Raw genomic sequence first — 26,946 nt, 5'->3', positions numbered from 1 at the left:
TGGTAGGTGCTGCGCCACTCCGCGCGAGCCCCCCCCCCCCCCCCCCCCCGAAACAGGTGCTGTTTGGCTCCTTGCACACACACACACACACACACACACACACTACTACTACTACTACTACTAGCAGCATGACTGCCCAGAGGGGCAAGTGTCACCCCTATGGAAAGGGGACCAGAAAACGGGACACGGATCACAAGCAGGACCGCGAATGTCTGGCTAGATCCTGCTGCCGGCGGAAATTGCGTTTACAACGTGGGCAGCTGAGGGGCAGAGCTGCTCTCTCAGCAGCAGATGGTCTCGCACCACGATTGCAGTTGTGACGCTTGAACCCGGCCGCAGAACGGAAGCATCGCTGACATGTTGCACACACACACACACACACACACACACACACACACACACACACACACACACACACGCACGCATTAAATACAGGCACACAAAATCCAGTCTACTAGTACACGAGATGTGTTGCCAGTGAGGACGGGCAAACAAACTCAAGAATCTGGGAGAGTTCAACCAAAGGTCAGTCTAAAAAGATGATAACCATAAGCTAGAATTTGCTGAATTTCCTCAATGAGGATAGCTTAAATATAACGTTAAATGCAATTAATTTACGTGGTTCGGTAGTTGACAACATGAGCTGAGGACACTTCGGCAAAGAGTCAATCTCAAGAGAATAAAAGCAACTATGAGAGGAGAGATGGAGTAGCCATTGGTGACCCAGTTAGAGAGCGGCACAGGCTAGCCAAACAAAAAGGCAATAATGGAAGAAGGACAGAAACCAATGCATAACAATAGCATGCACTTGGTACAGAAGTTCTGATTAGTTCAGCACAGAGTGTGGCAAGCTGAGCAGAGACTGAGCGGCAGAGTGTGGCGCGTCTAGCCGCGTCCAAGTAGCACTATACGACATGCCGCATAGAGACTGAAAAAGCATTGTGCTCAGCAGAGACTGAGCAGCACAACGTGATGTGTCCAGCAGAGTTTGAGCAGAACGGCGCGACATGCTCAGCAGAGACAAAGCAGCACTCCAGCTGTAGCAACGCGATGTCATGTCGGGAAGCACGTGTGGACAAGTTAAGGCAAATTATTCTACATGTAAGAGGAGGAGTTGCCTATGAGGAATGTGTAAGACCCATAAACACTATGGATAGGAAAGGTAGATGACAAGATAATATATCTATACTGTTAGCTTGGTTTCAACTTGTCACAAAGCCATGGTTAAAAAGAGAGAAATAAATACTAGCATGTGCGTACATTGGAGAAGATCCTGTGGACGGCACGCGCAGTCGTGCTACGAATCTTCCGAGAGATGCGATGAGGTAGATGTGGGCGTATCCCTAGGGGAAGAAACAGTGCCAATGGGCGGTGAGAGACGTTTGCACAACTCACGGGCAATGATCAACTCCTCGTCGCCAACTTGGCTCGAGCGTGCCCTCACCATGCGCGCTTGCATGCGCTTGCGAACAGCATGACCTTCACTTATAGATGTGTCCGAGGAGTTGTCTGGACTCGACATATTCCCACCAGCACTAGAGGTGGCCACAGTCTCTATTTCGTTCTGAGAGTTGTGTTCGGCTGCGGCAGCAGGGCCCCCATCACTGATTGGCATGGCCATTGATGATCCAACAGGAGCACAAACAACTGCATCCACTGCTTGCGCTTCAGGCACTGGATCGCCGACCACTGCAGAAGCGGCTGCCGTCGACGCAACCGGAATGAGAATAGAGCTGCCCGTTAGAGGAGAATCACACTCCTCTGTATCACTGTTCGCTGCCGCTGCCTCGTTTCTCATCAAGCGTCTCACCTGGGTGATGACACGCCGGCCTTCCTGCTTGAGGCGCACACGCGGCGACTGTGACTCGTCCACGTTGTCCTCAGTGTCCGTCTCCCCTCGTACGCCACTTGGCGAGTGTTTGCGTAGCGTGCTCAGCCCAACGTTGAGCAGGCGAGTGACAGCTCGCCCTCTTTCTTTCTCTGGCCCAGGGCCAGAGTTGGCCGCATCAGAGTTAGAGTTGTTGCTAGTGTCCACACGACGAGGTTTCCAACTCCACGGCTGCTTCATTTGCGACTGGGAGAGAACCACCAGGTCACTGGGACGCTTGCTGCGATTTCTGAAAAGTAGACAAGAGGAAGGTGCGGAAGACTTGGCCATCGCGGTTTTTACACACTTCACCAGACCACGCCACTCTCGTGACATACACCTGTGACATGAACATCATTATTGTACTGAGTACAATTATATTAAAATACTGGCATTGAGGAGTCTTTCTTCACATCTGCATGGTCCCTCAATGCTCGCAGTGCCAGTGCCTTCACGGAATAGTCACTTCTAGCTATTGTGGTGACACGTGTGTTGTGTGCGTGTTCAGGAGAGGGAGGGAGGGAGAGAGAGAGAGAGAGAGAGAGAGAGAGAGAGTGTGTGTGTGTGCGTGTGTGTGTGTGTGTGTGTGTGTGTGTGTGTGTGTGTGTGAGAGAGAGAGAGAGAGAGAGAGAGAGAGAGAGAGAGAAATAAAGAGCATGTGTGTATGTGAGAGAGAGAAAGAGAGAGCGTGTGCGTGCGAGTGCTCGCGAGTGCTCGCTCGCTCGCTCGAGATAGATAAATAGATAGATAGATAGATAGATAGATAGAGAGAGAGAGTGAGTGAGAGAGAGAGAGAGAGAGCTAAAGCTGGCTCAGGTGCTCACAGCACAATATAGATTTCATACTACAGTTGCGCTCATTGAAATCCAACCCAAAGTGAAAAGACTGGTGCCCTGGACCAGTACCGATTACATCACTTTACTTGTACATGTGTACATCCAGCCGCATTCCTACCACTTGCAGGGTGTCAAGGGTCGCGCAAGTACAGGGTGTACTTTGGGTCGGATTTCACCGAGCAGGACTGCACTTGCCACTGCTGGTGCTTTTCTTTACCTGTGGCATTGCTACCAAGTACATGCTGCACTGCGATGCCGGTCCAGGGCTCCAGGCGACCGGATGAATCACATGCAGGACTCTGTGAAAGAAATGCATGCTCAAGTTCTCTCTCTCTCTCTCTCTCTCTCTCTCTCTCTCTCTCTCTCTCTCTCTCTCTCTCTCTCTCTCTCTCTCTCTCTCTCTCTCTCTCTCTCTCTCTCTTGCAGCAACGCACATGTACAGCCTGCCCCCTACTTACTTGCTAAGCTTGGTCTCATGGTATGGCAGGGTTGGTCGACCGGCACTAGCACGTGCATCTTGAATACTCTGAGCAATGCCTTGCAAACTCTCTGCAATCACAAAGCACCACCAGCAAAATCATAACATAAGAAACAGTCGAACAAAACGGTGATTTCTCTACGTTTCACGTATAGCAGAACCTCTCTACTGTTGTGCGCGATCTATGGATCTGCGAAATCGATCGATTTGGCTGCGCGATCTATATAAATGATAACAGTTAGGGGGTATGGTTGTAGTGAGGGCTTTGGTCCCGTGACGTAGAGTTTGAATTTGGTGCTCCTGCTTTCCCCCGAGTTTCGCGAACTTTGCACAAGTAGACTTGGTAGCTCTCTCCACAGTGATGCCCGCAAAGGGCAACTCCGCGACTGGCGTCCCTGACGGCCAGTGTTGCCAGTGCACTGGCAATTCCAAGTGCGGAAAAAGGCTGCTGTTGCCGAGAAGCTGACAAGCTATGCGAGGATTGCGGGCCCGGGAACAGGGCAAGATGCAAAAATTCGCAAACCGTCGCGGCGAGGGCCAGTCCCGTAGGCATTCGAACCATACGATACATTCCAGCTGCCGCGTCCCCCACGTGGAGACCGACAACCCAGGGCGAAGCCCACGTGTCGCAACAGTCGGCTCGGGACACTCCACCTCTGGACGAGCTCCACACCGATGGTCAGGGCCAAGGACTAGATAGTACCAAGCAGGTGTCGGACTCGCAGCAGTTAGCGTGGGACGTACTGGAACAGCTCCACGTCGCCGAGCTCTGCGTCGACGGTCAGGGCCAAGGACTAGATGGCACTACCCACGTGTCGGACTCGCAGCAGCTGGCGTGGGACGGCCTGGAACAACGCCACCTCGCCGGCCCGATTTCCAATTCGCAAAAGGTAGCATGGGACCTTCTCGATGCCTCTACACCAACACCCTCGGAGACCGACTCCTGTGGAGAAGATGCACTGCCACGTGAAGCCAATGCTCCACGGCAAGACCGACAACTAACGGCACAAGAGGTCGCCCTCCTAGCGAGCCTGAGCTCCTCGCAGCCCAATAGCAACAGCGAGCCGGAACCCACAAATGCGCACGGTACAGCTAGTGGGCAGGGTGCTGCAACACTGCCAATCACGCCAGCTGACCAACGGCTCAGACTTGGTGAGCTGAGCCCCGAGGACACAGGACAGGTCATAGCTGCAGCGTACGAGGAATCGTACACTTCCGGCCTAACCTGTTCGCCATCCCATCGGGTGCACATGGCAGGTCAGTGGTGGACTTGAGCGCTCGCTACGTCAATACATTCGGAACAAATGCGGCGGGAGAAGGCATAGCCTTGAAGGCACTTATGGTCTGCCACAGTCTTCTACTGCAACAACCGGCCAACTGCTTGACACGTAAGGTGCATGTGGAATGTCTGAACCGACGAATGCAGCTATGGAACGAGGGGAAACATCAATGAACTCGTCCGGGAAGCACGTACCATCCAGCGCCAACTAACCAAGGAACGTGGCGGGAAACGGGCTCAAAGTCTAGATGACGCGCGACGTTTCGCTACCCTCATCAAAAATGGTAAACTGGGCGCAGCTCTCCAGTCCCTGACAGCAACGCCCTCAGGTGGGCTGCTAAATCTGGACTCCTCCGCTGATGGTAAAACCGTGAGGCAAACGCTGAAAGAGAAGCACCCGCCGGCGGAACCCATGCATGCAGATGCCCTCATCATCGGCCCCTGCCCTGAACTGCCGCACCCGGTGCTGTTCGAAGCTCTGAACAGAGACATCATTCGGCAATCGGTGCTAAGGACAAATGGAGCAGCGGGCCCATCCGGCATGGACTCTACCAGCTGGAAACGCGTGTGCACCTCGTTCGGAGCGTCCTCGGACCAGCTATGTGATAGCATCGCCGCCTGCGCCAAGCGCATCGCCACCGGAATCATCAACCCAATTTCCCTCGAGTCATTCACGGCATGTCGCCTGGTGCCTCTGGATAAGAAGCCCGGGGTGCGCCCAATCGGCATATGTAAAGTCCTCAGAAGGATAGTAGGCAAAGCCATCCTCACCATAATCGGAGAGCAGATCCAACAGGCGGTCGGGTCGCTTCAGCTGTGTGGCGGCCAAGAATGTGGTGTGGAAGCAGCAATCCGGCACCTATGGAACGAGGACGAGACCGAAGCAGTCCTCCTAGCAGACGCGGGCAATGCGTTCAACAGGCTGAACCGCAGTGTATGCTTGCACAACATCCGTCACCTCTGTCCGGCCATCGCAGGTGCCGTCACCAACACCTACCAGCATCCTGCAAGGCTGTTCGTCGATGGGGAGTGTCTTCTTTCTGAGGAGGGCACCACCCAGGGAGACCCGATGGCAATGCCCATGTATGCCATTGGGCTCCTCCCACTCATGCAGAAGGCGGCGAGCAGCTCAGCGGCACAGCACATCTGGTTTGCGGATGATTCCACAGCAGCAGGCCGTATGGGTGCGCTGCGTGTATGGTGGAACACGCTCGAGGAGGAGGGCCACAAGTACGGATACTTCATCAATGGTTCCAAGTCCACTCTCCTGGTGAAACCACAGTTTGCCAAAACCGCGGAGGAAGTGTTCCATGGGACTAACATCGCAATCACGCAAGACGGTTGCCGTCATCTGGGTGCGGGACTGGGCACTGCTGCTTTCTGCAAGCAGTTTGTTGCAGCGAAGGTCACGGAATGGGTGAAGGAACTGCAAGTCCTCACCAGGTACGCCCAATCGCAACCACAAGCAGCGTACACGGCGTTCACGCAAGGGCTGAAGGGCAAGTGGACATTCCTCGCTCGCACCATGCCAGAAGCGACGGAGAATTTCCAGCCACTGGAGGAGATTATCCACGGCGAGTTTATCCCGGCGCTCGCAGGACACCCCGCTCCTGATCAGACCACCCGCACTCTCCTCGCTCTGCCTTGTCGCCTAGCGGGCATGGGTCTAATCAACCCGTGCGATCTCGCCAGCCAGTTTGATGACCCCAGGACCATCACGCAGCCATTGGTGGAGCGGATCATCATGCAAAACTCGGACCTAGGTGATGTTCACCACACCATGAAGGCAGAGAAGGGGAAGGTGCGCAGGATCCACTCCGTAAGGGAGAAGGAGACCCTAGCCGCTGTGGAAGAGAGCATCGCTTCGGACTTAAAGCGGTCCAGGGAGCTGGCGGCGGAGAAGGGTGCCTCGTCGTGGCTGACATGCAAACCACTGAAGATGTTTGGCTTCATGCTATCCAAGAGCGCATTTCACGATGCGGTTTCATTGCGATATGGCTGGCCTCTGAAGCGGTTGCCCTCTGCTTGCAGCTGTGGTAAATCATTCACCGTGGACCATGCTCTCTCCTGCTCAACCGGCGGCTACCCTAGCCTCCGCTACAACGAGGTACGCGACCTCGCAGCATCCATCATGAAGGAAGTTGCGCACCAAGTTGTGGTGGAACCGCTGCTAGAGCCGCTGACAGGTGAGAGGATGACGCTACGGTCGGCTTCAACTGAAGACAACGCCCGCCTGGACATCGGTGTCAGTGGAGTCTGGGGAGGTCGGTACGAGCGTTCGTACTTAGATGTCCGGGTTTTCAACCCCCACGCCCCCACCAACGCCAAGTTTGCCTTGCCCGCTGTGTACAAGCGACATGAGCAGGAGAAGCGTCGCCGCTACGAGGAACGGATCACCAACGTCGAGCACGCCTCCTTCTCACCAGTTGTCTTGTCCTGCACTGGAGGGTATGGCAAAGCTGCGACAGCACTCTATGCTCGGCTGGCGATGCTCGCCGACAAGAAGCAGGAGCCGTACTCTGCCACAATCTCCTACATCCGATGTAAGCTCAGCTTTGCCCTCATCCGTGCTGCTGTTGCCAGTCTGCGAGGCCATCGGCACCGCGTGCCCTCAGATGCAAACGACTCGGCCCGATTTGCGGTTGCCATGAGCAGCATCGGTTAAACCCTCCCGAGGCTCCATACTAGACTGTTTTCACAGCCATTTTTGCTCTCTCGACTGTCTTCACAGCCATTTTTGCTCTCTCGACTGTTTTCACAGCCATTTTTGCTCGTTTTTCTTCCGGTGCTGTTGAGGTTGCACTCGTAATTGTGTTTATTTTGCCCGTACAAGAGGCTTGGTGTGATAAAAAAAACCAAAAAACAAAAAACAGTTCCGCCAGAAATGACCAAAGACAAAGAACGATAACAAATCAATTCCAAACCAGGCTATCTGTATCATACTTCACCAGTCATACACCATGGGTAGCTTTTACAGAGCCGTGCACATGCTCAAGCTGCATCATTTAAATTTCTTGGTTGATGAGGACGATTCAGATGTCTGGAAGTATCAGCAATATGTCCGTAAAACAATAAGTGAAGCGATACGATTAACAGCTATTGAGATATTCCACTCATAAACATTCGTCGTAGCAAATTTGCGCTCTGATTGCGTGCCCAGCCTTGAGTGACCAAAGAAAACCGATCTCTGCAAGTTTGTGACTGGAGTACGCTTTCTGGTCTGGTCGCCACATGCCAAAATCAAGCTTCGGCTCAAAATGATCCTCTCATCACCAGCTTTCCAAGATGCCTAAGATGATGAAAATAACCAAAAGAGATCAAGGCCAATGGCCAGAGAAGGCAACATTTTGCAAAACGTTCCATATCAGCTCATTGGCAGTGACTTTTGCGGCCGTGAAAGTGCTAAGATTAGGGATGCGAAGAATATTTGATTATTCGAATTTATTCGATCTAATAATTCAAACTTGCTAAGACATGCTCAAATGGTAACAGCAATGACTTCTAGCGCTGAGATGGGAGTAATTACACTGTCTTGTCTTGTGGCGTCTGGGTAATGCTAGAGGAAATCGAGTTCATCTCGGAGAGTAAGGACAACTTTTCACGGCACAAACAATTCTTCAAAGTTCATCGGCTGGTATTTGAGGAATACAATACTTGATGACTCACTGAATTGGATTCGAGTGAATTTTCGTTCGGTAAATTACGGCTTGTTGCATCACTACAAGATCGACACAAGATCGTCCTGCACAGGATACGAATTATGCATTACCCACCAAGAAAAACAGGAAGGTACACAGGAGAGGCCACTGAATCAACTCACCCATTGCTTCGGCCGACGAGTGGCTGTGAATGGGCTTCACAGTATAGAAGAAGCCACTCTCTCCTTTCTGGCGGCGCAGCAAGCGCAGGAAAACAGTTTGCGAGGATTTTCCCAGGGAAGACAACACACCTGGGAGCACAACAGAGGAAATCAAGTCACCCCGTCTCAAAAGCCAGTAGTCAATATGGATGTACAGTAGCGTCTCAATGAGAAGCGCCTCTCTTGCGATAACCTGTTGTTTCGAATAGGAACAAGCCTGATTTTCCAGATGGAACACAAGTGGCACAGACGCTTGGTTTATGTTGACTGCCGCTCCTAGACTACCGCAAGATCGCGTATTAAAGCCGGGCTTATTGCTGTAGAAGCTCATGCTAGGGCTATGCTTCTATTCAAACCAGGTATTTCTATGTGTGTCAACACTAAAACCAGGCTTACTACAGTGTTGCCACATCATTATAGCCAAATATCAGTAGGATAAAAAAACAAAATGCATCATCCGGGGCCTTCGCCCCCGGACCCCCTACCCTATGTAGCGACCTCGATACACACACACACACACACACGCACACACATGCGCGGCACTGATAAGAAAAAAAATTCACGTTTTGTGTGAGACTCGGGCTGAGTTTGCCGATTTTTCTCGAGACAGATGATGATTTCGCTTAGCGTCTTAGGAGAGAGCTATGGAAACACGCGTAATGAGCAGTAAAGGCCAAAATTCTGGATCATGACTTCTAAACCACGCGTAAGGTCAAACTTGGACACTTTCATGGCTGTTGTCGGCAGGAGAAGGTCAATTGTCGGCAGGTCGTGACATGCCTCAAAAATCGGCAGGCTACTGACATGTCGGCAGGTGTGGCAACACAGTTACTAGTATGTGCTGACAGTGTACATGTATCTTGAAAATCAGGCTTGTATTCAAAACAGGCTTGTATTCAAAACAGGCTTGTATTCAAAACAGGCTTGTATTCAAAACAGGCTTGTATTCAAAACAGGCTTGTATTCAAAACAGGCTTGTATTCGAAACAGGCTTGTATTCGAAACAGGCTTGTATTCAAAACAGGCTTGTATTCAAAACAGGCTTGTATTCGAAACAGGCTTGTATTCCAAACAGGCTTATATTCGAAACAGGCTTGTATTCGAAACAGGCTTGTATTCGAAACAGGCTTGTATTCGAAACAGGCTTGTATTCGAAACAGGCTTGTATTCGAAACAGGCTTGTATTCGAAACAGGCTTGTATTCGAAACAGGCTTGTATTCGAAACAGGCTTGTATTCGAAACAGGCTTGTAATCGAAACAGGCTTGTATTCGAAACAGGCTTGTATTCGAAACAGGCTTGTATTCGAAACAGGCTTGTATTCGAAACAGGCTTGTATTCGAAGCAGGCTTGTATTCGAAGCAGGCTTGTATTCGAAACAGGCTTGTATTCGAAACAGGCTTGTATTCGAAACAGGCTTGTATTCGAAACAGGCTTGTATTCGAAACAGGCTTGTATTCGAAACAGGCTTGTATTCGAAACAGGCTTGTATTCGAAACAGGCTTGTATTCGAAACAGGCTTGTATTCGAAACAGGCTTGTATTCGAAACAGGCTTGTATTCGAAACAGGCTTCCCTATGTGAGGCAGGCTTTAGTACAAGACACTACAGTATGTACAGATCAACACTGCAGAGAAGAACACTGCGCAATGCCATCAGCTTGACGTACCCAGTTGAAAGCTATGGAGATCTTCCAGTGGTATTCTCTCGTACTGTGACACATCATCAAACTCATAGTCATACCTGCAAGCACAAAGAAGGAGTAACATCAAAGTAGCAACAATAGAAGTAAGCAACAACGGTAGCACCGCCAACAGCAGGAAAAAATGTAGACGTAATAGATGCCAGATAGCTGCCAAAACACCTCATAAGAACCACATCGAGTCAGAAAAATGAGAAAAATAAGAGAGGGGGAGGGGGAGGGGACAGATAGACAGGAGAGACAGACAGAATGTGGTAAAATGCACATTTTGTCTTCATCAGCGGTGCTACCGCGATCACAAATAATGAGGACGACTCACATGGCAACGAACAAAGCATCGTTGACTAGCAGCAGCACCAGATCAATGTCGTCATGTGTGTCAAGAAGGCCAGAGCTACAGAGAACACACAACACAGTGACAGAGTGTGTGGCATTCAGTTTATGATAACCACCGACATTATGGTAGGTGAGCCATAGTACATTCACTGAAGCTCCCAATAACCAAGAAAGCAGAATCTTGTTGTAACTCTCAAACATCATCATTATTAATTAAAGGGGAAGTTAAGGCTAAAATCAAAATTTCACCAGTTGTAGTCTTCGGGGTGCTGAGTCGAATGGTCGTGGTTCGAGGAAGCTGAGACGCTCCCTTCCTACTTTAATCCCAATCGAACTCGCGCACTTCCACCGAAACTGGGTGACTGCGCCCTATTAGATGGGGATTTGTATGCAAAATGTCACTAAAAGCGCCATTTCGGTCTTATAAAAGCACGGATGACCGCGATTGGCCCATATGTTGTAGTCTTTTGGACGCTGAGTCGACTGGTTTTGGTCCGAAAAGGCTGCGATGCAGCGTTCCTCCTTTATTCCCAATCGAACATGGTTGAACAAGCGGTCACGTGCTCCTGCGTACACCAGTCACCTGGTCACCGTGCCTGCAGGGTACAACTTACTAGCCTGTTTGACTTTTTTGGGTGCAGTCCTGTCACTCGAGTTGAACTCGAGTTGAACCTTGGTGTGAAAGTTGTCACCTGCTGGCGTGGTGACCAGGTGATTCGGGCACCCAGGAGCACGTGACCGCTTGTTCAACCATGTTCGATTGGGAATAAAGGAGGAACGCTGCATCGCAGCCTTTTCGGACCAAAACCAGTCGACTCAGCGTCCAAAAGACTACAACATATGGGCCAATCGCAGTCATCCGTGCTTTTATAAGAACGAAATGTCGCTTTTAGTGACATTTTGCATACAAATCCCCATCTAGTAGGGCGCAGTCACCCAGTTTCGGTGGAGGTGCGCGAGTTCGATTGGGATTCAAGTAGGAAGGGAGCGTCTCAGCTTTCTCGGACCAAGACCATTCGACTCAGCACCCCGAAGACTACAACCGGTGAACTTTTGATTTTAGCCTTAACTTCCCCTTTAACGACTCTTGAAATCTTCTCCACATCCACTCTACAATGTAAATGAAGCTTAGAGCGTAAAGCAAGTCAAAGATTGAAAAGTCAAGGTGCTGAAGCTCAACACTGTACAATGTGTACATGATACTCGAGAAATCATCATGGTAGACCTGCACTCTTCACCACTACTGCATGGGTGATATTAATATTAAATTCCCCCTGCAGCAGCTAGGCCAGCTAGAGCAGCTAGCAGCTAGGCCAGCTAGAGCAGCTAGGCCAGCTAGAGCAGCTAGCAGCTAGGCCAGCTAGAGCAGCTAGCAGCTAGGCCAGCTAGAGCAGCTAGCAGCTAGGGCAGCTAGAGCAGCTAGCAGCTAGGCCAGCTAGCAGCTAGGCCAGCTAGAGCAGCTAGCAGCTAGGCCAGCTAGAGCAGCTAGCAGCTAGGCCAGCTAGAGCAGCTAGGCCAGCTAGGCCAGCTAGAGCAGCTAGCAGCTAGGCCAGCTAGAGCAGCTAGCAGCTAGGCCAGCTAGAGCAGCTAGCAGCTAGGCCAGCTAGAGCAGCTAGCAGCTAGGCCAGCTAGAGCAGCTAGCAGCTAGGCCAGCTAGAGCAGCTAGGCCAGCTAGCAGCTAGGCCAGCTAGAGCAGCTAGGCCAGCTAGAGCAGCTAGCAGCTAGGCCAGCTAGAGCAGCTAGCAGCTAGGCCAGCTAGAGCAGCTAGGCCAGCTAGAGCAGCTAGAGCAGCTAGCAGCTAGGCCAGCTAGAGCAGCTAGAGCAGCTAGGCCAGCTAGAGCAGCTAGCAGCTAGGCCAGCTAGAGCAGCTAGCAGCTAGGCCAGCTAGAGCTGTATTCACATGCTACTGTGACTACTGCCACTAGCGCCAGTTTCAACACGGAAAGGAACGCGTAGCTTACCAGGGTCCTTGCTCAACAACTGCCCAGCCCTGCATAGCTTACCAGGGTCCTTGCTCAACAACTGTCCTGCCCTGCATAGCTTACCAGGGTCCTTGCTCAACAACTGCCCAGCCCTGCATAGCTTACCAGGGTCCTTGCTCAACAACTGCCCAGCCCTGCATAGCTTCCCAGGGTCCTTGCTCAACAACTGCCCAGCCCTGCATAGCTTCCCAGGGTCCTTGCTCAACAACTGCCCAGCCCTGCATAGCTTCCCAGGGTCCTTGCTCAACAACTGCCCAGCCCTGCATAGCTTACCAGGGTCCTTGCTCAACAACTGCCCAGCCCTGCATAGCTTACCAGGGTCCTTGCTCAACAACTGCCCAGCCCTGCATAGCTTACCAGGGTCCATGCTCCACAACTGCCCTGCCCTGCATAGCTTACCAGGGTCCTTGCTCAACAACTGCCCAGCCCTGCATAGCTTACCAGGGTCCATGCTCCACAACTGCCCTGCCCTGCATAGCTTACCAGGGTCCTTGCTCAACAACTGCCCAGCCCTGCATAGCTTACCAGGGTCCATGCTCCACAACTGCCCTGCCCTGCATAGCTTACCAGGGTCCTTGCTCAACAACTGCCCTGCCCTGCATAGCTTACCAGGGTCCTTGCTCAACAACTGCCCAGCCCTGCATAGCTTACCAGGGTCCTTGCTCAACAACTGCCCAGCCCTGCATAGCTTCCCAGGGTCCTTGCTCAACAACTGCCCAGCCCTGCATAGCTTCCCAGGGTCCTTGCTCAACAACTGCCCAGCCCTGCATAGCTTCCCAGGGTCCTTGCTCAACAACTGCCCAGCCCTGCATAGCTTACCAGGGTCCTTGCTCAACAACTGCCCAGCCCTGCATAGCTTACCAGGGTCCTTGCTCAACAACTGCCCAGCCCTGCATAGCTTACCAGGGTCCATGCTCCACAACTGCCCTGCCCTGCATAGCTTACCAGGGTCCTTGCTCAACAACTGCCCAGCCCTGCATAGCTTACCAGGGTCCATGCTCCACAACTGCCCTGCCCTGCATAGCTTACCAGGGTCCTTGCTCAACAACTGCCCAGCCCTGCATAGCTTACCAGGGTCCATGCTCCACAACTGCCCTGCCCTGCATAGCTTACCAGGGTCCATGCTCAACAACCGCCCAGCCCTGCATAGCTTCCCAGGGTCCTTGCTCAACAACTGCCCAGCCCTGCATAGCTTACCAGGGTCCTTGCTCAACAACTGCCCAGCCCTGCATAGCTTACCAGGGTCCTTGCTCAACAACTGCCCAGCCCTGCATAGCTTCCCAGGGTCCTTGCTCAACAACTGCCCAGCCCTGCATAGCTTCCCAGGGTCCTTGCTCAACAACTGCCCAGCCCTGCATAGCTTCCCAGGGTCCTTGCTCAACAACTGCCCAGCCCTGCATAGCTTACCAGGGTCCTTGCTCAACAACTGCCCAGCCCTGCATAGCTTACCAGGGTCCTTGCTCAACAACTGCCCAGCCCTGCATAGCTTACCAGGGTCCATGCTCCACAACTGCCCTGCCCTGCATAGCTTACCAGGGTCCTTGCTCAACAACTGCCCAGCCCTGCATAGCTTACCAGGGTCCATGCTCCACAACTGCCCTGCCCTGCATAGCTTACCAGGGTCCTTGCTCAACAACTGCCCAGCCCTGCATAGCTTACCAGGGTCCATGCTCCACAACTGCCCTGCCCTGCATAGCTTACCAGGGTCCTTGCTCAACAACTGCCCAGCCCTGCATAGCTTACCAGGGTCCTTGCTCAACAACTGCCCAGCCCTGCATAGCTTACCAGGGTCCTTGCTCAACAACTGCCCAGCCCTGCATAGCTTACCAGGGTCCTTGCTCCACAACTGCCCTGCCCTGCATAGCTTACCAGGGTCCTTGCTCAACAACTGCCCAGCCCTGCATAGCTTCCCAGGGTCCATGCTCCACAACTGCCCAGCCCTGCATAGCTTACCAGGGTCCTTGCTCAACAACTGCCCAGCCCTGCATAGCTTACCAGGGTCCATGCTCCACAACTGCCCTGCCCTGCATAGCTTACCAGGGTCCTTGCTCCACAACTGCCCAGCCCTGCATAGCTTACCAGGGTCCATGCTCCACAACTGCCCTGCCCTGCATAGCTTACCAGGGTCCTTGCTCCACAACCGCCCTGCCCTGCATAGCTTACCAGAGTCCTTGCTCAACAACTGTCCTGCCCTGCATAGCTTACCAGGGTCCATGCTCCACAACTGCCCAGCTGCATAGCTTACCAGGGTCCATGCTCAACAACTGCCCAGCCCTGCATAGCTTACCAGGGTCCATGCTCCACAACTGCCCTGCCCTGCATAGCTTACCAGGGTCCATGCTCCACAACTGCCCAGCCCTGCGCCGTGTCCTCTTCATCCGGCACCAGCAGACGCTTGCACTTCATGATGCTCTCGGCAACGCTCTCCTCGCGCTCCATGGTCCACTCGTCGGCTTCGGGGCTGATGACAGCCATGTCACCGACGCTCTCACTGCGCGCCAAGCGCAACAGGTCCACGCTGACCGCGTTGCCCAGCATCAGATCTGTGCAAAGCCAAAAGAGGGGAATACAGTCAGCATCAGATCTGTGCAAAGCCAAGAGAGGTGATTACAGTCAGCATCAGTATCAAAAAAAAAATTCACGGTTCGCGTGAGACTCGGCTGGAAGCCGGGTTTTCCGCATCCGTAGGAACGCCACCACCCTTCAAGGATCAAGGCGCAGATGCAGCTCCTAAAGCGGTGGGAGGTGAGTAGATCAGCTCACCAGCAAGTGGTCAAAGACCGAAAATCCCATTCACTGCATCCATGTTTTCCTCGTGCCAGGCCACGAGTTCCCAATTAACTGTGGGTCGCAGCACGGCTGGAAAAAATCCTTCCGCTTCCAAGCAGGACTTGAACCTGGTACCCTCTGTTTCTCTATCATGGTATTAGACCATCCCACTATGCCTGCCTGCCTCATCAGTATCAGCATCAGTATAAATATCAGCATCAGCATAAACATCAGTATGAGCCATGCTGGATATAGACATGTAGGCATGTGTAGCATACGGAGTGAGGTGACATTGTCAGCTAGCTATACTGAAGATAAATAAGCATTTGCTATATGCTGCATTCTGCATACTTCAGAAGACAGAAATCAGCCATGCCAGCCATGCCAGCCATGCCAGACAGGACTACATCATACTGTAGTAGGCTGGACTAGGCTGTATTAAGCATGGCTGCAATACGTATCTAATATTGACTGAGTACGAGGTCAATATAGGAAATAAAAGCCGAGTAAAAGACCGAGGCGAAGCCGAGGTCTTTTACGAGGTTTTTATTTCCTATACTGACCAAGTACGAAGTCAATATTAGATTTATCACGACAAACAGTCCGTATTTCAAATTCCAGAACGATAACCTCATGAATCCCGGTTTTAGGATTGCACAACCGTTGCACCACCACCTACTCATGCAGTGACAATGCTGCACTAGGCACCGTTCAACTGCGCAACCCTCAGCAGTCAAATATAAGCAGTCAATATAGCCCTAAGGAGTGAAATATGCAGGAATATTTGACTGCTTAGGTATAGCGAAAATCAATGGGAGTCAATACTAAATTCGAATAAATTCGACGGGGTTCGCGTACCGGGCAGGTCAAGAACAAGGAGTCGTACAACTCCCTGGTCAAGAACCACCTTTCCGCTTCCGTGGGACGCCACCACCCCATGATCAGGCGTCAGATGTGGCTCCTAAACGGTGGGGGAGGATAGATCAGATCCACCAACCAGAGGCCAAAGGCCTCGATCCCATTTGCCACATCCATGTATTACTCATGCCAGGCCACGAGTTCCCAATTAACTGTGGGTCGCAGCACGGTTGGAAAAAATCCTTCCGCTTCCAAGCAGGACTTGAACCTGGTACCTCTCGTTTCTCAATCATGGTCTTAGACCAACCCACTGTGCCTGCCTGCAGCCTGCAGTCAGCCTGCAGTCAATACTAAGAGAGTGGTAAACTGTGTTACACTGTGTGCAGGTACGCACACCGGTTAGCAACAGTGAAGCATGTACTAGTAGTTATGTACAGTCTATGTACTGCCTTCTCCACATACAAAGACACATGGCACAGATGAAGACCAATATGCATCATACTGCCCCCCCCCCCCCCCCCATGTCCCTGTCTCTCGGTCTGTCTCTCGGTCTGTCTCTCTGGCTGTCTGTCTGCCCGTCTGTCTCTCCATCAGACAGTCTTCCATCTCTAATCATACAGGCTACATGCGAGCAATGCTCACTTACCAATGACAGTTTGCCGGTACACATCGCGGAAATGATTGACGTAATACCTACAGTAGTAAGACATAGGAAACCAGCACACATCCATGTGCACACGGGCAATACTAGCACACATCCATGTCCACACGGGCAATACTAGCACACATCCATGTGCACACGGGCAATACTAGCACACATCCATGTGCACACGGGCAATACAAGCACACATACATATGCATACGGGCTGCAATACTAGCACTGCGTAGACTGAGTAGAGCATACACACACTACAGACACATGATGATGCTAGCTAGCACCACTAGGAACCTCTCGCTGTACAGCCACAACACTGTTATACTGAACACAGGCTGCAATCTGCCATGGCATTGTTTAACCATTGGGGTCTATATCCACGGAGATTTACTCTTTCGCAGTGATTGCCAGGCAGGTTCAAGGACAAAATTACTCTACGTACCGACTAGCAGAGTTGTAGCCATCCTTCATCACTCCCATCATCGACCTTTCGCCTGTCCGCGTGAAATCACCCTGAACGAGCAAAACAAGATTAGCAAAATAAGCAAAGCGAAGAGAAGGTGGGCAAAGCTAACCGACACATTGCAACTCACACACACACACACAATACTAGCTGCTACTAGTATTTGCCATCCTTGCCACCACCGATCATCACCAGTTTCCAGCCTGGACTTTCATTTTGGTCGTATTAGTACACCGGGACATTCAACAGCAGCGAAGAGCGGAGAACATCATATTTAAACCCGGCCCTTTCTAACACTAACGACATACAATTACGTTATACAGTCAGACCTCGCTTAACCGCACACATCCGTTTTCCACAAAAATGTCCGGATAGGCGAGGGAACCGGATAACCGAACACCGGTTATGTAGGATGCATTGCATATGCTGTAGATCTGTAACCAGCTATTTTCTTCGCGGATGGCGAAGGATCCGGATAAAAGAGGACCGGATAAGCGAGGTCTGACTGTAGCTGTAGATTCTCGACAATGATAAAGAACTGTCAAGAAACAGAGTAGGTCTCACTGGTCAGCAAGTGTGCAGAGGGCACAACACAATGGCTCCAATGAGTTGATCTAAGATTCAGGCGGACAGAACAAAATTTGGCAGGGCAAAGTTTCCTTTATAGCCGAGCGTTCCAGTCTGGGTTTCCTGAGCTTTCCTCTCCTCCTTCGGCCCACTGGTAGCCCGAACAGCACACATACCTTGAGAGCCGCAGTACCAGCATACTGGCGGCTGATTGCGTCGCCATTGTTCGCCCACATCATCTGAAATGTGGAGCGTGTGGCCGACGGTAGAATGCTGTCGGGAGAGAGTAGGCCAAGCTTGAAGAGCTGCACAAGCCAGTCAACACAGCACACAGTCTTCGTTGCACAAGCAAGTCAACACAGCTCACGCCACTTTCTGCACAAGCAAGTCTACACAGCACACAGTCTTGTAGTTGCATCACGTACAGGCAGCCTGCCTGACTCACTTCTACAAATACGAAAAAAGGCTGGAAAGTGCTATGCCACAGCAGGTCCCAAATATTGTCGAGTAGCTAGGCGGTTTCCGCACGGTAGGGAAGCGTAGCAGTCAGTACAGATTACTGACTGGCATGAGCCATGGGGTGAAGGGACAACAAGTATGCAACACACGGGACTGTCATTATCTACACACCACAAGTCACACAAATTTGTGGATCCAAATGCATGGTCCAATATTGTTTGGTTTACTCCTCAGCCAAGCATTGACATTATCACTGCCAAGCCCCGCTGTTGCCTAGTGTATTTTAGAAACGGGCATATAAAGGACAAGGATAAGCAAGTGAGGGACACTACAGAGTTGGAACTCCAAGTCCCAGCTCTACACTTCTCACGTTCTTTCCCTGCCACAAAACTCACCAAAGTTAACAGCACCCGACGCGCCATGGCACACATGACTACATTAGTCCTATCCAAGCAGTCCATACAGTTGATACGCATTATTCCCAGCTGTTGGCACAGGATCCCTTCTTTATCACGCCTGCATCATCAATTCAACGAGATGAAACACAAAAGTAACACATTCAAGACAAGACACTAGAAGAATGACAAATACTTGATTTATATCAGAATTTCTTCAAAACAGGGTATCAGGAATACGCTGGACTGTTTGAAACGGCCGACTGGCTGCCTCCATGTTGAGAACGATCTCCTACAGTCCATTTCAAAAATATAGACGCATGGTACTTTTGAAATATTTCAAATTTGGCTGGAGCTTTTTGAGAATTTTTTCAGAATATTGCTCAGGTCTTTCCCACAATTACTCTCATACCGGTAGAGATTATGAAGCGATCAGATAACAAACACCCAATTTGGAAATTGTTGTGCACAAAGTGATCACAGATTTTATGTGGTATACATGCTTGCCTAGCGGTTTTTTGAAATCACGCGTCTATCTTTTTGAAACGCACTGTACACACAGGCATGCTGATTGCATGGTAGATTGAAGTTTGTAGGTAATGGTAAGAGGCTTGTTGGAAAGCACATGTCTGAGCAACCAGCATCCAGTACAGGTAATGAGTTGGACGTAGCAGGGACGTAAATAGTTTCTTCTCCATCTTGACGCATCCGAGCGTGGCATCAAAAGATAGAAGGAACGCTGGAGATTAAACGCAAACCCCTTCCCAGCAGTTGTAACATGGTCAAGACAAGTTTTCGGTGTCCCACCTTGGCCCGCAGAACTTAAATGCACCTTCTCAGCCACCACTAGCTTGTTCAGGCAGCGGAATAGAAGACTGCCATGGGGTTGTGAATAGTATTATCCTTTTTTTCCTACTGAGTATCCATGGGAATTTTGTACATCACATTAAAAAAATCCAGAGGGCAGCCATGGAAAGAATAGGAGAAAACCGGGCGGAAAGGGCAATGAGGAAAGCTGTAGAAAAATGCAGGGCCATCTCTCACCAGCAGTAACGATGACTTCGGATTATGGGATCTAGGGCATCCACTAGATTCTCTACGTTTTCAAAGTGCATGCCCTTGCTGCAAAGAATGACCAAGAACAATCGGACACACACACACGCGCGCGTGCACACACACACACACACCAAAACATGTGCAAATATTCACAGCAGATCACAACACTGTCACACCACAGGCGTCCAGTTAGCTGTACAGCAGCAGCAGTAGACATACCTCCATGTTTCCTCTAATCATGGTCTTTGGCAACCCCACTACGCCTCCTGCAGGGTAACAGCTTCTACAAATTTCTAACAGTCTAAACACGGGTATAGGAACAAGATATGAATGGATTTCCGTGTTCTTTGCGGTGGACTAGTGGCATGTAAGTCACGGGAAAAGAAAGGCTTGTCTGCATTGGTGTTTGTCTGTAACAGCAGAGTACGGTGCTGCACTGGGCCATGATGTCATGATTAGATCACTATTCAATACCACGCTGCCAGTACTAGTGCCAGTATCACTATCAGTAGAAATACCACTATCCGCCTGCACAGCACTGTGGGGGGGGGGGGGGGGGGGCCACACAGGACTTGATAATAGCCGGCTGGCATGGTATACACATGTAGTAACCTTTGTTCACACTTCCAATGGCTATTTACCTTGACTGGTTCTTCACTTTCTGTATCACACTAAAAGGTGTTCTATTGAAAGCACACAGACTGCCACTAGCAGGATCAGTATCGGTGCCCGTGCAGCAGCAGCAGCAACTCACCAATGCTCATGAAAGTCGAACGAGATGAACAGCGAATCATCATTGTTATAAAGATCCATGTGCTTGACGAATGCATCCGCCATAATCTAAACAAATAGCAGCAGGCATGACAAACACGGCGCAGAGAAAGAAAGTTAGGAACAATGACTCGGGGTGATGTTCAAGTATCAAGTGTCCAAAAAATTCATGGTTTGCGTCAGACTCGGCTAGACCTACATGTAGTTTTCAGCGTCCGTAGGAACGCCACCACCCTCACGGATCAAGGCTCACACGCAGGTCCTAAAGCGGTGGGAAGTGAGTAGATCAGACCCACCACCAAAGTGGTCGAAGCGCTCACTTTATCGATAACGGGTGCTAAATAGATGTAAGGTCGGACAGTAAAGGGTTTAGGGATTGAATAGGATCCGGTCAAGAGGTCATCTAATCGTACACTGGGTTAGCTTGTTCTTAAACTTTCAATATTGCTTTTTTTACTTCTATTAATGAGTATTATACATTCTGAATAAACTAGTGTCCGTAGCTTCAGTAGTCCATGTTCCTACTTCTTAAAAGGCTGCATCTTCATCGGGCTCCATATTCTCGAAACCCAAGCCTAGTTAGTTACATGCAGTGCAGGATAATCAGCCCAAAAAACGTCAGACACTGGACTGGTCCTGTGGGCCCCGAGTCAGGCAGTCTTGATCCAACGGCAGACACATGCACACACGCACGCACACACACGCACAAACAACCCACCTTTTCACGGCCGTGCTGCTCAACAAGACTGATGACAGCCTATATTACATCACAAAGCACGTGGGCAAAGGAAACAGATAAAACACAGAATTGGGTCCTAATCTAAGAGCAAAACGTCGACTCCACTGCAGCCACTGCATCTTGCTCACAAAATCACACATCCAAATTTTCGAGCCGGGCCTAGTGTCGGCAATGAAAGTCTAGTTTAATATGGGTTATTATATCTCACAAATCCTATTCTAATTGTCCGCAAACTACAACGCAGCCACTTACATTAAGGAAACTTCACTTCTCAACTCCAAACTCCAAAAACGGTCTCTTCACTGCGATTAAAATTAAAATTTACATTACTGGTGTAAATGTAAATTTGAATTCGAATCGCAGCCAAGAGATCGTTTTAGAGTTTGGAGTTGAGAAGTGAAGTTTCCTTAATGACAAATCCTACGTGAAAATAACACTAAAGCAAAGCATGGCGCAAACAATAGGAGTAGCAAACATACACGAAGCAAACTGGGAACAAGAGCACAATCACCAGACTGCTTGCAGCATCACACTTTTTCAGCAGAGAGTAAACATGCACACAACGAATGCGCACTCGCAAAGCTTGGCACACAAACTGAAACTTTTACACGTGTCTAAACAGCGCCCAACAATCGCCAACGACTGTCCATGTTTCCTACCAGCTTCCTCTTTCAAAGCCTTCCTCTTTCAAGGCCTTCCTCTTTCAAAGCCTTCCTCTTTCACGTCTTCAGTCACAGTTTCAGCTTGTCACTCACATGTTCCATTTGGGCCAAGCTTTGTGATAGTGCCAAAATTCCCACGCAATAACACTTACCACTTTCCCGTACTGGGATAGCTGGTCATCAAAATGCTCCTTAAAGGCTTTCTGAGACTCCTGATCGCCTGCGCAACACACAGAGAATGCCAGGCAGCATGAAAAAGGATATAGTGTTACAGTCCTGCATTTCAAAACTATAGACGCGGCGTACCTAGGCAAAAACCGTTATGCCAGCATCTATACCACATACAATCTGTGATCACTTTGTGCATAAATTTTTCCAAATTGGGCGTCTGTTATCCAATCGTTTAGAAACTATATGAGAGTAATTGTGGAGCGGTCCTGAGCAATATTCCGAAAACTATTCTCAAAAAGTTCCAGCCAAATTTGAAATATTTCAAAAACCCTACGCGTCTATAGTTTTGAAATGCACTGTAGCAGCCACTACAGTAAAACAGAGCAGTATTGATAGAAAAGGTTGCATCTGCTGAAGAGCAAGACAAGTTAGTTGTAACAGAGTTTTTAATGTTTTAGTGAATACTAGATACGGCACCAGTCACGCAAACCAATAGAGTTTTTTTTACAGTTAAGCTGTAGGTGCAAAAATGTGGAATAAATGTAGGATCACTATGACAAACTGCCAACATGGGGTTTTCTGTGGTTATCGGAAACAAACTACTAGTAGACTTACTTCGGTCGATTTTGGGAGGCGGGCGATATTTAAGGCCGAGCTGGCTCCAAAACACAGGTATAGAGCCACGGATCTGAACGAACGATACCGTATGCGTCCGGACAACAACAATCTGCAAAGAGAGTGCATGCAACACACATAAGAGAATTCATCAAAACGGACGAGACAACACCCAAAGCCTTTTGAGATTACCTTGCTCCAGTATTCAAACCGCTGAAATCTCCATCTGTATTAATTTATTCTGCTACACAAACAACATCTTTCCGTGTGTGCGTGGTGGGGGGGGGCATAGTTAAATGGTGAACTTGCCCACCTGTTCTGTCTCGACGAAGTTGGCGACAGCTCCTGTTTCGTCGACTCCGCGCCGCAGAAACCTCGTTCCTGCATTGAAGAAGAGAAGCATGCAACAGTGCACGACGGTCGGCAAGAAGTGGCTAAACAATTACCTAGCAGTGCCCAGTGCGATGCAAACCAGCACAAGAAAGTCACCAGCAAGAACGTTCTGTTGGACATTTTCAAACATGAGGAAATCGACTAAAACGAGACAGAGTGCTAAGATGGTGGCAATACCTGCGCGGAAGCGACTGCGCCGTGATATGACATGAAGTGTGAAGCGACTATCGTCCTCCTCAATATCCCCGCCACCAGGACTAGCGCCAGCAGCCTGGCCATGATCGCGCTGCTGATCATCGGTACGTTGGTTGGCTGTGGAGTCGCCGTGGCTCTGCTCGCGGAACACGGAGCGACGCGCAAATCTGCTCAGCGTACTCATTGGATTGGCGCGACCTTGGCTGGACGATTCGCCTTAACATGAAACAAATGTCACCAAACAATACATCCACACACGCGTACACAGACACACACGGACGCACGCACGCATCGCCATGCACAGGCCCGCACACAAATGCCCACATGTAAACACCACTGTTCTCCACCAGCTGAAGGGGCTGGTAGAAGTGTCCAGTCTCACTGGTCACAATTCAAAAATAATGACGCACAGGGTCAGGATTTTTACAATAGGGAGGTTTCGCTCTACGTAATAGATGATATGCCAAATAACGTGCAACTAGACTTGAGAGAGCATCGCACACAAGTTGCATACACACTATACTACAATGTGTACACGGTAGGCCCTGAGCTCTGCAGGAATACAAGTCACAGGCACCCGTACAACTTTGAACTTTGTATGCAACTACTCTGCAATGCCCTCCCAAGTCTAGTTGCACGTTATTTGGCATATCATCTATTACGTATGAAAATCCGTATGTCGTATGCGCCGGGGAGCGAGGGCAACTTTCATACGTAAATCTCTCTACGGATTTCCGTAGGAAAGCTGTTTCCTACGTTGGGTCCTCCGTAGGACTTTTTGAAATATTTTTCGCATTTTCCGCATTTGTCCATGGCGACATTCAAGCCGCGCGAAACACAAGGTACACACAGCGTACACCACGTGCAAAATAAAAAGGGAAACGCGGTTTCGGTTCAGGGTGCATGCGGCGGGCGCATGCAGCCAACGCGTCTCCAAAGCAACAACGCATGTTTAGCAGTCGTGGAGAAATCACGTAGAGCGAAACCCAACAGCTCTGATTTTTACGTATGAAAATTCCGTGCAGTTCCTACGTTATTTTCATACGTAATTCCGTAGAGCGAAACCTCCCTACTGAGAAGACTTTGTCACATTTACATCAATGGAATACAAGTAATCCTAACACTTGCATGCACCAGAAGATGAACAAAATATATCAGAAACTGTCAGTAGGGTAACTCGTGCTCGATGGGCACAAGTAGGCTGTGTATGAGTACTCGTATAGCAAAAAGGTGTTCATTCACATCACTGCCAGGCTGACACACATACCACAACAAACACTCCAGCATGCACGGGTGCTTGTTTACCAGCCAGAAGAACGAGGGATGGAGATGAATAGAGACGATGGATGGGCTGGGAGAGAGTGAGTGAGAGAGAGAGAGAGAGAGAGAGAGAGAGAGAGAGAGAGAGAGAGAGAGAGAGAGAGAGAGAGAGAGAGAGAGAGAGAGAGAGAGAGAGAGAGAGAGAGAGGGAGAGAGAGAGAGAGAGAGGGAGAGAGAGAGAGAGAAAGAGAGAGAGAGAGAGAGAGAGAGAGAGAGAGAGAGAGAGAGAGAGAGAGAGAGAGAGAGAGAGAGAGAGAGAGAGGAGAGAGAGAGAGAGAGAGAGAGAGAGAGAGAGAGAGAGAGGGAGAGGGAGAGGGAGAGAGAGAGACTCACTGGCAGAGGTCGATGCCTGGCCACCTGCACCATCACCACCATCCACAATAGAACATTGATGTGTTTCCACGTGTCCTTGTATGATAGGCATAATCCATTCGTCAAGCAAGCCGTCAGTATGCTAACACAGGACACACAGAGAAGAGCAGGAAATGTCCAATTCAACACATGCGTGATAAACACTAATGCAATGAGGTCTACAAACTACTGTAGTTGCATAGGACTCCTGACCAAATCAGCTACCAAGAATTCAGTCTGGCGTGGAGGAATCATCTACCAAGACGTCGGTTTGATGTGGAGGAAATAGCTAGATTTAAGTTCTGACTTGGCCAGGATGGAAGGTGTGAAGTACTGTGCCACCCAGCTAAGGCTGACAAGACCTCCCCCTCCTCAAAGCTGCTCAGTGCAAGCTTTGGCATTTCTAAAATGTTGCAAAATTAAAGTCAGGAGGCCAACACCAGAGAGTGTCAGACAAATTTCACTGCTCGCCCATGAGCAGTGCGTGAAGTCAAAATCATTCCATACAAATTCGCACACAAGGACTTGCATTGGAGGACACTTGCAGAACCGATTCCATGACAGTTTTCAAAGCACCGACGATTACTAGTGCAAAGTACTGTATAGAAAGTCAGATCAGAAAGCAGCGTTCTGCTCTTACTAGTGACTCCGCTTTGAGCAAGTCTGTTAGCATGTTCTTGTTCCAGAAGAAACGATCATCAGCCTGCAGTAGAATGCGACATAGAAGCAAGATACAAAGCTCTGCACAACACACACACACACATCACTGAGGAAGGCAGGGACGAGCTAGCAAGCACTGAGGGTAATGCAGCTCATGATACGGAGACGATGACAACAGCAGGTCAAAGAAAAGACCAAGTGCAACATCAAACGGCCAACCCACCTACAAATTGAACAGGTGTCCATCGGTACCCAACATCACTCTGCGCCCAAATCCAAAAAGAGTTCGCTCAACGTTGAATGGAACCTGTATTTCAATGGCATGTTTCACTTTGTGCTAAAATGCACCGTAACTGATTCAAGTAGTGTGCACGGAACCCAAATTGGTGATCGTGGAGGTGATTTTCGATGGTCAAACTGTCACATACCTGATTTAGAACCAGGCGCTCCAGAGTCTTAGCCAGAATCGACGTGAGTGACACAGGACAATAGTTCGAAGGAGAAGTAGGATCGCCCATAGTCCATGAACTTAAATAGTGAAACTTCAGTATCAAGTACCCTGGATATGACATACTTTTCTCTTTGCACTAGATACATGAAGTACTTTTCAAGGCCACTGCATATCCTTTTCCAGTCATTCAATTCTTGGACATACATACGAGTACAGTAGAACCTTGGCTATATTACAAGTACATACGAGTAGATGTTATAACACTTGGAGGTAAGGTATACTGAGGTTCACAGTACATGTACTTAAACATGTACATGTCATATCGCTTGTGGTGATGCATCGGATCTTGTGGTAAACTGGCGGAAAACAGAAGGGTACACTATAGCCGATACAGACTGCATGTGGACGCATACTCATACCCAACATCTCAATGGTGGTTATCGTAAAACCAGTTCTGGCATACATGGGAGGAAGAAAATAATAGGCCATATGTGCTCCACATTGGACAAGATCCACAACGTACCCGTTTCCAAATTGGCAGATCAGCATTGTACGACGGATCACCCATCCGCTGAACGCTGCTTGTTAAATCATCGTTGGGGCAAAAGAAGAAAGATTCACTATTGAACATCTTCAGAAGCTCCTGCAAGCATTGTGGCAAAAAAAGCATAACAGACAATGAAATGGTTAGGGTTACACCAGTGCCCACCAAGCAATACATTGCACACAGCAACTTTGGAACACAATCATGACACATAGCAACCATGCATGCAATGACCTCCTCATCCTAACTACCCATGCAATTCTCTCCACAACCCTGTAGAGTCTTGTACGTGCACCAAGGTAAATACCACCTTCAAAGATGTCAGCAAGTGCACACACACACACACACACACACACACACACACGCACACACATGCACGTGCATGCACGCACACACACACACACACACACACACACACACACACACACACACACACACACACACACATATAACTAGCCATGTAAACCCCACCTCAAGCAAGCGCTTCTCAATTTTCTCCAATTCCTTCTGCTCTT

The 26,946-nt window shown here is 49.8% G+C and overlaps 1 protein-coding gene across 1 annotated transcript; it reads right to left on the bottom strand.

Annotated features, from left to right (window-relative positions):
- Positions 1–452: 452 nt before the first annotated feature.
- Positions 453–26,946, bottom strand: LOC135805503 (phosphatidylinositide phosphatase SAC2-like). Its single transcript, XM_065319543.1, has 21 exons — positions 26,903–26,946; positions 26,411–26,530; positions 25,417–25,479; positions 24,759–24,879; positions 23,088–23,321; positions 22,831–22,898; positions 22,518–22,629; positions 21,884–21,951; positions 21,049–21,087; positions 20,314–20,399; positions 19,548–19,625; positions 18,504–18,624; positions 17,826–17,954; positions 17,062–17,132; positions 16,611–16,657; positions 14,667–14,880; positions 10,339–10,413; positions 9,987–10,060; positions 8,281–8,409; positions 3,162–3,252; positions 453–2,117 (listed from the first exon to the last, which is right to left on the bottom strand). Exons 2-21 carry the CDS (start codon positions 26,516–26,518, stop codon positions 1,298–1,300), a joined length of 2,748 nt encoding a protein of 915 aa, XP_065175615.1. The 5' UTR covers positions 26,519–26,530; positions 26,903–26,946; the 3' UTR covers positions 453–1,297.

This window comes from Sycon ciliatum, chromosome 1 (genome assembly GCF_964019385.1).
Source record: "Sycon ciliatum chromosome 1, ocSycCili1.1, whole genome shotgun sequence".
NCBI lineage: Eukaryota > Metazoa > Porifera > Calcarea > Leucosolenida > Sycettidae > Sycon > Sycon ciliatum.
The sequence above is the reverse complement of the archived record's forward strand: the minus strand, read 5'-3'. Positions and strand labels throughout refer to the sequence as shown.